Raw genomic sequence first — 15,442 nt, 5'->3', positions numbered from 1 at the left:
CGGCGTGCCGTCACTTCCGGCGGCCGGGGCAGTGGCCGGGGGAACCCGCGCTGGCCGCGCGCAGGAGCGGTGCCGACGCTGCGGCTGCCGCCGGAGCCTCGGTAACGGTGCTCCCCGCGTCTCCTGCGCCGCGGGGGAAGGCAGGCCACGGCAGGGGCGCGGGGTTAGCACGGCCAGGGGGCTGTAGCCCGTGCGCCCCGCAGTGCTCGGGCGTCCCCCCGGGAAGGTTGGCGGCGCGGGGTGCCCTGCTGGGCCTGCACCAACCGCCGCTCCCGGCAGGCCCGGAACTGCCGCGGTGGGGAGCCCCGCTCTGCCGGCTGCGGCTGCGGCACCGGGAGGCCCGCGGAGGGGGCGGGCGGGGCCGAGCGGGGCCGAGGCTCCCGGTGAGCGGGAAGGGTCGGCTCAGTTGGCCCCGCGGCGGCCTGCAGCCCGTTCTTTTGGCCAAGCCGTGCTGCTTGCGCTGCGCTGACGGTGTATCGGTGGCCCACCGGGTAGGTGAGGGGGAGTTGGTGCTTCGGGAAAGGCCGCGGGGTTTGGTGGCTCCGCTGAGCCACAGCCGGTGGGGACTGGAGGGGAACCGAGGCCACTGACCATCCTCCTCCCTCCTCCTTTTCTGTTTTGGAGAGCTGTTGGGCTGCAGAGGTCTTCAGCCCACTTTCTTAAGCTGCCTGGGCTGATGTCGTTTGAAGAGTAAATGTAATGCTGGCCTTGCTATGCTCTAGCTCGTGGACTTCTTCATGTGGATTGGCATTATCTGTAGATCTTAACAACAACTGTGACCCGAAAGCCTGGAAAATAAGCATAACTTTAGCTGTGCTTTCTGTAGCAGTAATGGCATAGTTGGACCCAAAAGCTCTTTTCTGCATATGTAAGGTATCTTTCTCCAAGTTCTCACACTAGTGGGCACTTGGTTTCTAGTACCTTGTGCAGAAAAGGGTGAGAGAGAGGCCTTCCTGCTGTTATCTTTCCCATGGAAGCTTCTGAGATTAGTTAGCACTTGTAGATGTTGGTATCTTCCAAATGCAACCAGTTTTGTCTAGTGTGCAGGTTAGAAAAAGCATTTATGCAGCCAGTGAGGTACAACACTAGAGGTTGTAACTTGTGAATTGTGTTAGTTGTATTAATTGTAAATTACATGTATTATATTGTATTAATAATTGTAAAATTATACTGAAAACCATGGCTGAACTTTCTGTGTGAATGATCATACTGTGCTTAATTGCTGACCAGGGTAATGCAGTTGGTGAAGCTTTTCTGATACTACCTTAGTGACCTGAGTGGTTTGGGTGAAGGAAATAATTGAGGAGGAGGGGAGTGATCTGCTTTCCCGCTGAATGTGTAGGGTGACAGTCTTCTTCTGGCTTGGGAAGCAGGTCTGATGTCAAGATGAGACTGGCCTGGAAGCTGCTGTCTGGCCGGCTTGCTGTCTTTGAGGAGGGTGGGAGTACTTGACAACTCTTGGGGATGTTTCAGCTGAAATGAAAAGCTCTTAGACTTGAGCAGCTGGCAAAAGTCTCGGGGTTTTTTTTCCCTGTTGCCACTATTTTATTTGGCTTGTGTGTAAATGACAAATTCTAGCCCTGATGAGAGAATGAGTGTTTTGTATGGACAGTGGACTTTGCGGCTTTTCTCCTTGACAGCAGGTAGTAGAGCCTGCCCAGTAGCTTTTGCATTGACTCTTCGGATTCCTGTGAGTGTATTTTAAAGTGAAGTTGGTGTGGACATTTCTGTTTGTTGGTTGATGTATGATTTCCTTAATGTGAGAATTCATTTGAAAGAGAATTGTCCTGTGTCTGTCACGAGGTGCGTGTGGCTGCTTGTGCACATGGACCAAGGGCATGTTCTGTGTAGGCAAATGATTCTTTCATATTGCTTGGATCAATTGGCAGAAGAGTTTTAAACCCATCTTTTCTTCTAAGTTTTGGAGCTTGTTAAAGCAGAGAAGAAGGGAAGCTAGATTTGTCAGTGCACAAAAAACCCGCAAGAGGCACAAGAGATTTGCCAGGCCCTCAGTAACATCCCCCCACAGCTGACTCTGGAGTTGTAGTCCTGAGAATGTGCTATTAGTGTGGTTTAGTTTCTTTTGTATGTACAGCTACACTTGTGCCTCCTTCTGGACTTTTGAGCTATGTTCCTTTGGGTTCACTGCAGCAATAATACAAACAAATTGTATTGCCATTAGTGGCCTTCCTTTCCTTGCTGGCTTGAGAGAAGCAATGGCACTAATATAGTTTATTTTATAGTTCTTTGCTGTCTACAGTGATTATGCTCGTACTTCTTGAGTCAAACCAAGGTGAAACTTTCCAAATCCCTGCTTTCCCTGCAGATGGCAGGAGACCATTGCTTGCTCTGTCCTTGGATCAAGATCACCAAGACCTTTGGACAATTCAGCAGATTTTTTTCCAGCTTAGCTCCAATGACACCTTGCATTGCTGATTTTCAGAATTTGTTTCCCAGATTATTAGCTGGCAGTTCTGAGCACAGATACTATTTTAATTTAGATCTGCATTCTGATAAATGAGTGGCAACATCTTGGATACCACCTACTTGCAACTAGGTTCTTTACTCCCGTGTATCCCAGCAGCAAGAGCATCCTTGAAGTTGCTGGTGGTGTGTATGATGGAGGGAGGTTGTTTGTGTGACAGCAACTTAATCTCTGGTGGCAACCTGAGTTGGTGTCTCACTTGTCACTTAATATAGAGAGAATAAAATGAAAAGTTACTGTGCTAATTGAGGTAGATAACCAATTCTCTGTGTCTAGTGAGCTCTGAAATTCTGCAACTCGGATCAAGAGAACTCAGTCTTCAATTGACCTAAAACCTCTTATCTTTGAAATGATGGGTCTTTCTCTTTTTGTACTTTCCAGAGAGAGGCTGTGTGACTTGTGGTGTGCTTCACAGAAGGGAAAGAGTTAGGGACTTCAAGCAGTGTTCTGGTTTAGCAAGGAGCAGCTTTTGGCTTAGTAACAGGGGGAGCGGGTTGCAGTGAAGACCCGGTAAAGAGTTTGCGGACCCTCCCCCGGCTCCTGGGTTCACACCCACCTCCGGCCTGGCTGGGCCAATCTGGCGCCTCTGCGATCACTATTTAGGGGACGGGAATTTGGAATGCGAGTCAGGAGGTGTAAGAGGGATACAAGATGGAGGCGACCACGCGGACCCTTCAGCCAGAGGAGGAAGGAAGGAGGAGCAGTAGACCGGAGACCCTTCTGCAGGCTGTGGCGAGAATGCAAGCTGTGCCCCTGAAACCTGTGGAGATCCGTGGCAGGACTGAGAGCCACCAGCAGCTCCATGTGAGTGAGCCCGGACGGGTGAGGGACCGTGTGGGGAGACGGCCATGGCCCAGGCCGTGTTGGAGAGCCTGCACGCTGCAGAGCAGCCCCACACGAGAGGCAGAGAGGAGCTGCAGCCTTTGGAATGGGTGCGCGTCGGAGCAGCCCGTGCAGGGCTGCCATGCATGTGAGTTACCCCACGGACTTGCAGGGAGGACTGGTGTGGAGTTCACCCGTCCTGAGGAGGGACAGACGGCAGAAGCTATTGGGAGCAGACTGACTGAGACCTCCACTGCCTGCCCCCCCGAACCGTTCAGGGAGGGGCAAGGTAAAAACCCCGGGATGAGGGCTCTGAACCCGGGAAGAGGGGAGGTGTGTCAAGAAGGTGTTCTTAAAAAGGCTGGTTGGACTCTTCATTGACGTATTCCTCTGTGTTGTTTCGTTTTGGTTATGTTTTGGGTTTTTGTGGGTATGTTTTAGTTGATGTTGCATTAAATTATTTTCTGTTTTCTTCCCCAAACCGAGTAGCCTGGTCTGTTTTGTCCTGGACCTTAAGCGGCAATTAAGCCCTCCCTGCCCTCGAGCAATTCTCAGCCTCTTCGGTACTTGAGGCTAATCGTGGTCTTTGTTCCCTGATGGGCCTAAACCACGACAAGCAGAAATAGGTTGAGTAGGTGAACCCTGCAAGGCTAGTTTTGTGTTGCTGTTTTTCCAGTGACTTGAAGAGACTGGTTCTGTAAGATGCTGGAGGGAGATGTCATAGGTTCTCAGACATAGGTGAGTTTCTGTGAAATTTGTCAGCTGTGTAAGGAGGAATCACACACCCTTGACATCCAGGCCAAGCTGGAGCTGAGTTTCAGCCAGGTGTTTGCAGTACATCTTGAATGTGTACTGTGAAAGAACTGAAATATCAAGGAAATTGCTAGGTTTGTGATTCTTAACACACAGAGGTAAGAGTTTAGAAACTTGAAGCTTGAAGAGAATGAGAACTTCCACCCTGGAGACACTGGTTTGCTCAAGCAGAGGAAAGAAGAAAATAGCTGAGCGGGAATGGATTTTCCATGAGGTGTGGGGGGTGGAAAGGCAGAGTCTGGCTGCTTCTGCAGTGCAGTCAGAGCTCTGCACGGACTTACCTGTTGGTTTTCATATGCTTTAGAAACCTTAGTGGACATGTCCAGAGGCAACCAGATCTGTATGATTATTGGGATAGAGGGAAATAAGAGACACCTGAAGAGGTGAAGAGGAAGGGGGAGTAAGGAGGAAGTAGCAGCTGAGGTGGTAATATGGCAGGCAGGAGGAGCACACCGCTTGCATCCTCAGAAGAGGCAACTGTCTTTATAGACAGCTGCGGTGGTGATACTATTCATTTCATTCTCACTGCTTTATATAATCTGTCTTCTTAATGAATAGATACTGACTGTGTAGGCTTTTCTTCTGGCATATGTCCTGGTTTTTGTAGGCTGCATCAGTTCTTGCTGTTAGGTTTTTTTTTATCTCAATCCTGACAGCAAACTAATTTAGTGTATAGTGCTGCTGAAACTCAAGTGCTTTATGAGCATACAAGTTTCCTGAATACCTAAAACAACAGCAGCAGAAAAAAAAAAAGGTATCTAATGTGCTTTGAGGTCTAAGTATGTTCTCACAGTTTTTGTTTTGTTTTTTTAGGCTTGACTTTAAATATAGCCCTCAGCCCCCTAGGTCTGGGCAAAATCAGTTTGAGAATAATACCTGTCATTTTGTGGGATGTGAAGCCTTGAAGTGACACTTGACCCTTATCATTCATCTTGAATAGCACACAGGTTCTTAGCTACTCCGTGAAACCCATAAACCCCACAAAACACACGGAGGCAGGATGTGTTTTGTTCTATCTTGAACCTGATATTTTCAGGGGTCATATAATGAAACGAGATCACGATAAGTGGAGATTGAGGATACGGTGAAGCCTGATGCCTCATCAACAGCGATACCTTTGTAGCACCTCTCCTATGGATTTGACATCTAGTGATACTCTTGCATCTTACAGCTATCTCATGTTTCTACTTGCTAGATTCATCCACAACAATGGAGAGATCTAACTTTTTTTTTCATTTTCCAGGAAAGCTAGCAAACGACAGGCTACAGGGAGCAGCATTGCAGGACACCCTTTTTCTGTAAAGACGAAGAAATTGCTGTGCTCAGGTCCTCACCTTTCAGCAGTGATTCTGTGATGCAAGTTCCAGGAAATTCATTTTCTGTGATCATCTTCTCTGTGACCTCTTCTTGCTGACATTTTCCCCAGTGTTGGACACAAAGAGGAAGGATGCTAAAGAATGAGAGCCCCCCTTTTGGCTTTTAGAACATGGGCAGTTGTGTAAAGGTATGTGGCTACTCTTTGGTTGTAGGGGTGGAATATCTGCAGAAGCCAGCAAAGGGGATTTGCTGGGCTGTAAAGTCATGGCTATTGTTGGGGGGCAGGGGGAATGGAAATACCTCATTTAAGCTTTCTGCGTGCTGTTGGCCATTGCTGCTGCTGTTGAGATGATTGATGAATAACTCTTCTTTTGTGTTTGTTTTTAAAAAAGAAAAGAAAAAGCAACTTGAATGCACAATGTAGCTTCTCACTAACTGAGTGGTGACATGGCCTATGCTATTGTATGCATTACTGTGTGCCAAATTGTTTATCTAATTGTCACACACATGCCTTGCTGCTGCTCTTGTTCCATCTGTCAGCTATGTCTTACCAACCAAACAGCATGTTGTTGTTCTGGGCAGAGTTGTCTTACTACATGTTTGTTAAGCAGGCTTCTCAATGAGAACTTCATTCTAGATTGGTGTGTCTAAAAATTGCCACAATCTTACTAGTTAGTGTACAAAGCCACGGTTTTAGCTTGTGTGTTGATCAGTGAGAATTTTCAGCAGAGAGCCTTCGCTTTGCAAAAGTGAGTAGGAAAATACAGATGGATTGTTTTCCAGTTGCATTCATATGTTCTATAGCAGAGTTACAGGCCAAAAATGGATCTGCTCTGCCCTAGAAGGACAGACTGAATAAATCTTACCTGCAATCCTTTTATTCCATAGTTTTTCTTCTGAGACTACTGGTTAAGGATCAGTTTCAATCCATTTTGGTGGTGGATCTGTGATGTGCTTTCATGGCAAACTAGGAGTTAACTCTGTGACTTGTGGAAGCAAGTAGGTTGGAGAGTTTGAATGAGGGGCTTTCCGCTGCTGCTGTGGAAGTTTGTGATCCTGCAAGAAGTAGCTCTTCCTTGCAGTACCCAGAACTCACTCTCATTGGTTTCTGAGGATAGTATGTTGTCCTCCTTATAGATCCCCAAATCTGTAATAGGAATCTGTGCTGGAGGGAGAACTCTTTCTTGTAGTGTACTGTGCTTTTTGCATATTTCACAGTCTTATGGAATAATGTTTTAGGGATGTCCGTGTAGTGGAAGATAGGTTATTGATAAGCATTTGTCTGAGGAATCAGATTAAATTTAGGCCAGTGTGTTTTAGGAAGAGTCATTGGACTGGATTTGGCGTATTTTGTGTTCTAGATGCAGCTGTGATCCTTGACTGTGTGTTTCATCGAAGGGACCTGATGTTTTACATTATTGGTAAGTGAAGGAAGGCTGCCACTGTATTTGTTGACCTCTCCATAGGCTTTAGGAGGGTTTTTTGAAAGCCTCTGCCTTTGTGTTAGTTCAGAGTCTATGTAACAAACATGAAGTTACTGTCACCCTGCACTGTGCCCTCCGTCAGGCAGACTTGCCTCTCCACCGTTCTTCTTGTTCCTAAAGTCCTTCATTGGTTGCATTCCTAAGCCATTCCCCCACTTTTTCTTTTGAGAACTAGTGCAGGGTTGTTGCCTCTGTGATGCTTCTTAATCCAGCATTAATGTGATGTGCAAGGGTTTTCTGGCTATATGACTGTTTCCCTTGAGGGGACCTCTCTAGTTCTGATTTGCAACTCAAAGGGAATGCCATATTCTGTTGGGATACTTGCTAGCCATACCTGAGACTCTGTACCACCTTTACGTATTTCTTCTGCTTGCAGTCATATCCAGAGTTTTAAGGGACTTGTTATTCTTTAACCTTACTTGTAGCATAACACAAACCATCAATGTTCACACAACAGCTTCTGCCTTAAACACCTAATTTGCAGCTGATTAGAATGTCATTAAGAAAAGGCAACTTGGGCTGATGCAGAGGGGATTTTGGTGCCTGACTCAGCCATGCTGCTGCAGCCTCCCTCTATTCTCTTCTTCCTGCAGGTGGAATCACAGTATCTGTGGTAGCTTTCTTCTTCACCATTAAGTTCCTTGTTGAGCTTGCCGCACGTATAGTCAGCTTCCTGCAGCATGAGGACCGGGAGCGCCGAGGGGAGCGGACTATTTATGACTACGTGCGAGGCAACTACCTGGATCCCCGGTCCTGCAAGATCTCCTGGGATTGGAAGGACCCCTATGAGGTGGGCCATAGCATGGCCTTCCGAGTGCATGTAAGGCAATATTTCTGATTCCATGCAGCTTTGGGGGCAGGAAGAGAGGTCTGAGTTAGGAATGAGCTCTTGAAATGCTTTTTGTTTGTTAGGGCCCAGGTGGGTGTCACTTAGGAGGAGGAAAACTATCTGTTTGTCTTCTGCCCCCTGTAACTGTGTTGCAGAACTGTATAAGTGCATATCCGAGGTTTGCGCTCCTTAAATTATTATCTCCCTCTTTTTAGAATCCTCTGAAGAGCTGGAGGAGACCAGGCTTGTCCTGTCTACTGCTTCCTTTACTGGGAAGTGAGTGGGTTGAGCCTTGCCTTCAACAAACTTAGTGCTACCTTTTGGTTGTGCAACTGATATTAGGAGTGGGCATTTTATCAACACAAGAATCATAAGAGCTGTAAAGCTTCATGACCACTTCCTATTCCTCCAAAATTGACTGTTATTCTATTCAACCTGGAAAAGCATGCCAAGGACTCTTGTTTTCCCTCCAATCTCAAAAAGCCAAGTTTAGGGGAATGGGGCAAGTATCCAAATAAGATGAGTGAGGGCCCTGAATGCAGAGTTGGGAGCTATGGGGGAAAAGTTTGAACAGGTTGTCCTGAGCTCATATACCTGCCTTTCTGCCCAACCTTCTCCACCCAGAAGGGTATCAAAACAAGAAGAAAGGTTCAGATGTGTTGTCGTACCCATCCCTTTTGGGAGGGCAAGGAAAACCCTTCTGCTTGAGGGTGAGTGAAAAGTTCTACCTCTAAGGCAGAGCTGAGGGGAAAAGAACTTATTCTGTACCCACTGTTGAAATTTATTCCCTTCACTTTACTGACTCTCAGTCATGACAGCTACAGCAATGTACCCTTCAATTCATGCTTGTCTCCCATTTGCTTAGCTCTTTATTCATCAACAGTAGCTTTTGCATGTACTGGTTTCTCTCATTGACAGTCAAGATACACACCATTTCAGGCCCCACGCCCTCCCTTATTTAGAAACGAAATAATAGTGACTTTTTTCTGATTGCAGGTGGTAGGCAGGATCTGGCCCACAAGCTGCTGGCTCTTGAAGAGCCGTGCATATAGGGTTTCAAGGTGTAATTCTTTCCTTGTAAGGAAGTTGTGGTAGAGGCATGTTACCTTCTGAAATTGTCCGGCAGAAGAACACCTCTGTGATTGAGCTGCCTGTGATTTTGTCTAACATGTTGTTCTCACGCTGATGTTTCTTATTAGTACAGACTGGGTCAGCTCCTTAGGTCAGCATCTTCTCCACACTATTTTCTGTAACAGATTGGTGAGACCTTTTTGCAGAGCTTAGCTGTGCAAACGGATAAGATTTGCTTGTTTCTCCAAACTGATGTGCCTTTGCTTTTCTTTTTCAGTTGTGGGCTCTCTTGGTTTCTGCTTCTGTATTGCACTAACAGTGCAGAGAAGAAACATGCCTAGAGGCATGTTCTTTTCAGGGCAGTTCTACAAATCTCACAAAAAGAGAATGAGGCCACTTGTGCCCTGTTTGCTTTGGAGAACACAGCCTGTGTGACAGAGCTGGCTGTTAATTTTGTTTCTTTTGCTGAGCTGGGGTTCTTGCCCTTGTTTCACCAAGGCAACTTTCTTTCTCTGTGCACTGCGTATTTTTGCTGACCTGAGCTTCTCCATTTTCCATGCAGTTATTCTATAAAAATGGGCAACCCTTCCCTGCTCACCGGCCTGTGGGGCTGCGAGTTCACATCTGCCATGTGGAGCTATCAATTGATATTCCTGTAACCCAGGAAGTTCTTCAGGAGCCTAATTCCAATGTGGTGAAAGTGGCCTTCACTGTGCGCAGGGCTGGGAGATACGAGATCACTGTAAAACTTGGTGGCTTGAATGTGGCCTACAGCCCCTACTACAAAGTGTTCCAGCCAGGTAAGGTCTAAGTGACCCTGTAATGAGACAAAATAGAATTGGAGGTATTGGAGACAGTTAGGTAAACGTGATGCCGGCTAAAATAGGTAGGTGACAGGGAGAGGGTTACCCTTCACCATCTCCTCTTGCCATGTGTAGATCCCAAGAATAGACCCACGACTAAAACATACTTTTGACTTTCAGTACATGTCAAAACAGGAACTGCCTTACAGAATAAGTCATTAGTGCTGCTTAATCTTCCTAACCACTTGTGTTACATTCTGTGTTTTCTAGTAACTTCTGCATGATCCATCCACTAGTCAGAGAATGCCTTTTGTGAAAGCACTGGATTATTTCTATCTGAATTGGAAATGCTGTCATTTGACTCTTCCTCTTTCAAATGCCCTACTCTTTCTTTAAGCTACTGGAGCATTTGATACCTTTGATTATAAGCTTTTTAAAAAGCATTTCCTTTTTATTCATTTTAAATTTGTTTCCTTCTACTTTTGGTTTTTTTTTTTACTCCAATCAGCATCTTTTATATTTCATATATATGAAAATACCTCTCTTCCATTGCATTGTGAATAGATACAAAGCTGAGTTTGCAGGTTTCCTTGGATGCCCTCTGATCGTGGGAGCAAGTTCTGGAGCTGAAGGTTAGAATGGTGGAAACTGCATTCTGTAGAGGGCTAGTAACTAGATTTGCTTTATCACTACTAAGTTCCTGACTCAAAGCAAACCCTATGGATGACACTATGTATTTCAGTGCTCAGATACTTTTGGGATTTGAGTGTAGGGGAATAGCCTACGTATAGATTTGATCCAGTTTCAAGGGCATTGTACCCTGAGTTGCTTTTTTGTTTGCTTTTTTAACTTCACTTTGGTATTTGTTCAGCTCTAAACTGTTGTTGTTTGCTTCAGGGATGGTGGTTCCCTCCAAAACAAAAATTGTCTGCCATTTCTCCACTCTGGTGCTGACCTGTGGGCAGCAGCACACTCTGCAGATAGCTCCCAGAGACGAATATGACAATCCCACCAGCAATTCTGTGTCCCTGATAGATGAGCACAATTACAACCTCTCCATCTATGAGGTGAGTGCAACTTCATCTCTTGCTGCTTGACTTCAGGTGAGCTCAAGAGCCCCCTTTATTAATTTGTCTTCTGTTTAGCTGGGTCCTCAAGAGGAAGAGAGCTCTGGCGTTGTGTTTGAGAAATCTGTGGTATCCAATCGGCAGACTTGTGAAGTGTTCTTCCGACTCACCTTGCACTGTAGGGGCTGTTTCCACGCCTGCATCTCCTACCAGAACCAGCCCATAAGCAATGGTGACTTTGACATCATTGTTCTAAGTGGTGAGTCAAGAGCTATTCAGTATTCATTCCCCAGGTGTCCTTTTACAAGGTGTTTTGTGCACTCATGTAGCAGATCTAAATGTGGCTTCCCTGCAGACTAGCCATGCTTAATTGCTTAAGGAATGCCTGTTGATTTAAAAATGCTAAGGTAAATGAATTCGCTGCTGAGATCATCTCTGAAGGTTGATACTCTCTGTTCCGTTGTCAGTTAAAAGCACATGTGGTTTTTTTCCCCCTTATCGTGGGAGGTTTACTTCTGAAATTAGGCAGTTTTTCTTGCTTGCTAGTACTTTACATCTGAGCCATACTGGAAGTGGGCCAGTCGTGTATTGGATGTTAAGCTATATGGATGAAGCACACTGCATGTAACCCACGTGCTTTTTTACAATTTCATAATCCTGGTTTCTTCAGGAGTGAGCCAGTCTGTGGTGTGGCTGTGAGTGCTCTCAGAGAGAGGTTCTGTATAATTATCTTAGAATCATAGAATGGTAGGGGTTGAAAGGGACCTTTAGAGATCATCTAGTCCAACCTTCAATGCCTTTTTCATTTTCTTCTTCAACCAGTCACCAGTCTGAAGCCAGGACAGATGAACTGCTGTCTTGAAATCTTTTCATCCCATTCCTGGATTCTCTTTGGAGTTTCACTTGGCTAGGTTTTCCTTTGGATGTGTAACCTTTTCTTTAAAATCACAGTAACTAATTCGGTGGTGGTCTGTGGATTTGTTACTTTTTGATCCTGGTCTCCATTAAGGCATACACAACTCTCTTGCATCTCTTTCCCCCAGAGAATGAAAAGAACATTGTAGAACGCAATGTGTCCACCTCAGGTGTCAGTATTTACTTTGAAGCCTACCTTTATGATGCTCCCAGTTACACCAACAGTCAGTGGCAACTTCCACCAGCACAACTGAGCTCCTCCCAGCGCCGTCCTTCTACTGCAACTGAGGATGAAGATGAAGATTCTCCCTCTGACAGTCAAACCCCTGAGAAAGTGAAGAAACCTAAAAAAGTATACTGCTATGTGTCACCTAAGGTAGGTATCACAAAGTTACCACTCTGGAGTGCATGTTTGAAGTACACTGCAACCCAAGAATTTCCTTGTGCCCTATGTCTTAGCTTCAATTTAAGTGCCTCAGATTTGGTTACAAGATTTGCCTAAAGCTAGACAGAAAACGTGGAGCAAACATGACTGAGAATAACTTTGAAATGCTCTTTGAAGTTTTAGGACTCCTTGTGTCTTTCTAGGTCTGATCCAAAGCCTGTTGGGAGTTTTCTCACTGATCGTTCCATAGATATTCTGTTTGCCTCTAATTTGCTCTGATCGGGTCTAACCTTCACCTTTCTTGTACCTGTAGATTGAAACTTACTGAGTCTCAGGTTTTGCCTTTGTTCAGTTTCTTGAATGTTTCATGGAAAAGAAAAGCAAAAAACTGGTCAGAGGAAAATTTAAGTAGAAGAAGCAGGATTCAAGCAAGTAAAGGAGAAACTCGGGATTCTCTTATAAGAAGAATGTGTTAGCAGAAACTATTACCCCTTATTTCTTGCCTACAAGCATTCAGGGAGTGTAGAAAGAAAATTGCACTAAATCTATTAATAAATTTAAATTCACTTTATTAATGTGTTGATCTGAATGAATTCTGAAAAATGTAGCGAATAAATATCAAAGTGAAAATCAGGAATTGCTTTCCCATCAGAGAAGGAGGTGTGAAACTGTTACAGGACCAGGGGTGTTGCTAGAGATTTCTAAATCTCTAATGCATGTGGCCCTGAGAACTGACTTTGGGATTGAGTGCTGGATCTCTGTGAACTCAACTTCCTTTCACCCTTGGGGTATTGTTCTGGACTGTTAAACTCTTTTCTTTTTTTAATTGCATTTGCCTGGTAAAGGTCCCCAGAAGTGACTATTGCTGCAGGTTCCCTTTAGGCACCCAAGTTGTTAATATGATTCTGATGCCTGTGTAATTGTATCCCTGGGTATGTCTGTAGCTATGTAGAACATTTGTCCTGTACAGCAAATAATTGTTACTATGCTGTTTTATCTTTAAGGGGTTGGTGTTCACACTTGCTTGGTCTCTATATAAATACTGCTTAGCACTTTTTTCAGTTGTGGCAGCTGGGATAGACTTGTGCAGGAAATGGGTTTGTATTTTGTCTTAAGATGCTAAAATCTCATCTTAGCTTGCTCTCCAGAAGGCAGCTGTTCTAGTTAGTACTGATTCTGTTTTGACAGAAATAAAAAACTAAGAAGAAACTTCCACAAATCTCCTGGATTTAGCAATTGCAAGTGCTTTTTAAAAGTTGTTTGAAATAGTTGTGAGAATTAGGGAGTAGTAGCAATGATGTTGTTACTGTGACTTTTTCCAAAACCTTTTTGTCAATGCATTGCAGTCCTGTCCTGAATTCAACCTCTCAAGTGGACTTAACAATACCTTCCAATTAGACTGGTGATCTGCTGAACACAGTGGCTTACTGATGTAAAATCTGTGTCATGCTGGGATCCCATATGCATTGTAAATGCATACAGCAAAGTGTTACTGACAAGTTGCTTACAGTTCTGTACGGCTTTAAAGGTTTTTATGTGTTTTGCCAGATGACTTTGTCACCAAATGTTGCAGAAACTCATCCCTGGGGTTGGAGGAAGCATCTTGGCCTTATGGATCTGTCCTGTGCCTCATACTTCAGGGACAACCCTTAACAGATGTCTGACCTCTAACATTTTCTTTTCCTTGTGATTACTCAGCAATTCTCAGTGAAAGAATTTTACCTGAAGATCATTCCGTGGCGACTTTTCACTTTTAGAGTATGTCCTGGCACAAAGGTGAGTGTCTTTTCATGTATCTGTCACTGCAGCTCCATATTCTTAGTTTGTGGTACTTTTGAATGCCAGTCTGATATTTCCTTTTGAAGAGAAGGGCTTTCACTCCCAGAGCAACATTTTATTGCATAAAATTTAACTCTGAAGTTCCCTCTCAGTGCCTAAATTCTCTTAATATTTTATGAATAAGAGCTAGTTGTATTACTTCTTCCTGCTTTTTGTCACAATGCTAGGCAAAAACCTTGACTCCTTTTGCATTTCTCTTGTTTATTTTCCTCATAAGCTTGCTAAAATGCTGTGATTGTGTCCCAAGGCTGGGGCGTGAACTTTAAAGCAGCCTCCAAACTGAAATGTGAATGCTTGAAATAGTGTTCCTGTTAACTGCATCTGCAGGAGAGAGCAGAGAAAGTCTTAGAGTGCAGGTGGTGTTGCTTTATCTGCTGAACATACTGTGCCTTCTGCGTGATGGGTTTACCCTATCTTGCATCTTTTTTGCTACTTGCTACTAGTTTTCATACCTTGGTCCTGACCCTGTGCACAAATTACTGACACTGGTGGTGGATGATGGGATCCAACCTCCTGTGGAGCTCAGCTGCAAGGAGAGGAACATCCTGGCAGCCACTTTCATTCGCTCTCTACATAAAAACATAGGTAAAGTGGGGGTGAAGTGGGTACAGCAGTCAGGAAGTTGACACTTGAGTCTGCTAGTTTCCCTGGGGAATGAAGATTGCCAGTACTGAATAACCTCTGATGAGAACTCTGATTCCTGGAGTCTCATGTTCTGTTCCTGTTGGGGCTTCCAGTGAATGTATTTCATCATGCCAGCTGTTCCTTTTCAGTTTAGCTTTGTTGTCAGGCCCTTTGAAAGCACACATTTAAACATCTAAATGTCAGCAAGACTAGCTGCAAGCTGCCTTTAGAGTTCCGTCTCCAAACCTTGCTGCAATAAATTAATCCTCGGACTGTAAAGCTGACCTGTGCAGTTAGATTTAGGGAATGCCTACTAGATGTTCAAGATGCTGACAACTCAGGCCTGACACAAACTGTCACTATTTTCAGGAGGCTCAGAGACTTTCCAGGACAAAGTGAACTTTTTCCAGCGAGAGCTGCGTCAAGTCCATATGAAAAGATCTCATTCGAAGGTCACGCTGAAGGTCAGCCGGCACTGTCTGCTGGAGTCGGTGAGTGTAGAGGTCCCTTGGCTTAATCATAGAATAACAGAATGGTAGGGGATGGAAGAGACCTTTAGCGATCATCTAGTCCAACCCCCCTGCAGCAGCAGGTTCACCTAGATCAGGTTGCATGGGAACATGTCCAGGCGGGTCTTGAAGACCTTCAAGGAAGGAGACTCCACAACCCCTCTGGGCAGCCTGTGCCACTGCTCTGTCACCCTCAAGCCCAATGCTTCCTCTATCCTTTTTCTTCCGCTCAGCGCCTGAAGGAATCCAAACTGCCATGTGCTAGGGCAACCACACTAAAAATGTTTAGGCCTTCTGTTTCAAGGCAGATACCAGCAGACAGCTTGAGAAGGGAAAAAGGAAAACTAGAATTAATCTCAAGGTAACTCTTCTCTTCAGTTTTAGTATTTTGTGGGATGTGTTTCTTCTCTACAGCCAGGAAGACAGGAAGTTCATCTCTGATACATTTTCAAGGAACTTGTTGCAGAGTAAATGAAGCC

At 45.0% G+C, this 15,442-nt stretch overlaps 1 protein-coding gene across 5 annotated transcripts in view; it reads left to right on the top strand.

The window, feature by feature from the left end:
* The first annotated feature begins 14 nt into the window (after positions 1–14).
* AREL1 (apoptosis resistant E3 ubiquitin protein ligase 1) overlaps positions 15–15,442 on the top strand; it is a 36,297-nt gene continuing 20,869 nt past the window's right edge. For 2 of the 5 annotated variants that reach the window (XR_009818981.1, XM_061998854.1), the window contains exons 1-11: positions 15–491; positions 5,364–5,624; positions 6,799–6,858; positions 7,515–7,741; positions 9,384–9,621; positions 10,522–10,691; positions 10,770–10,950; positions 11,735–11,982; positions 13,690–13,767; positions 14,274–14,415; positions 14,824–14,945. Coding sequence is in view for 4 of the 5 variants with exons in the window: in XM_061998854.1 (XP_061854838.1) it covers positions 6,843–6,858; positions 7,515–7,741; positions 9,384–9,621; positions 10,522–10,691; positions 10,770–10,950; positions 11,735–11,982; positions 13,690–13,767; positions 14,274–14,415; positions 14,824–14,945 (1,422 nt within the window). In the remaining variant the exon portion in view is untranslated. Of the gene's footprint in view, positions 492–5,363; positions 5,625–6,798; positions 6,859–7,514; positions 7,742–9,383; positions 9,622–10,521; positions 10,692–10,769; positions 10,951–11,734; positions 11,983–13,689; positions 13,768–14,273; positions 14,416–14,823; positions 14,946–15,442 lie in introns of those variants that run through there. The other 3 variants (XM_061998855.1, XM_061998856.1, XM_061998857.1) reach the window with 3 other exon arrangements.

The sequence above is a fragment of the Colius striatus genome, chromosome 6 (assembly GCF_028858725.1).
Source record: "Colius striatus isolate bColStr4 chromosome 6, bColStr4.1.hap1, whole genome shotgun sequence".
Lineage (NCBI taxonomy): Eukaryota > Metazoa > Chordata > Aves > Coliiformes > Coliidae > Colius > Colius striatus.
This window is presented reverse-complemented; position numbering and strand designations above follow the sequence as displayed.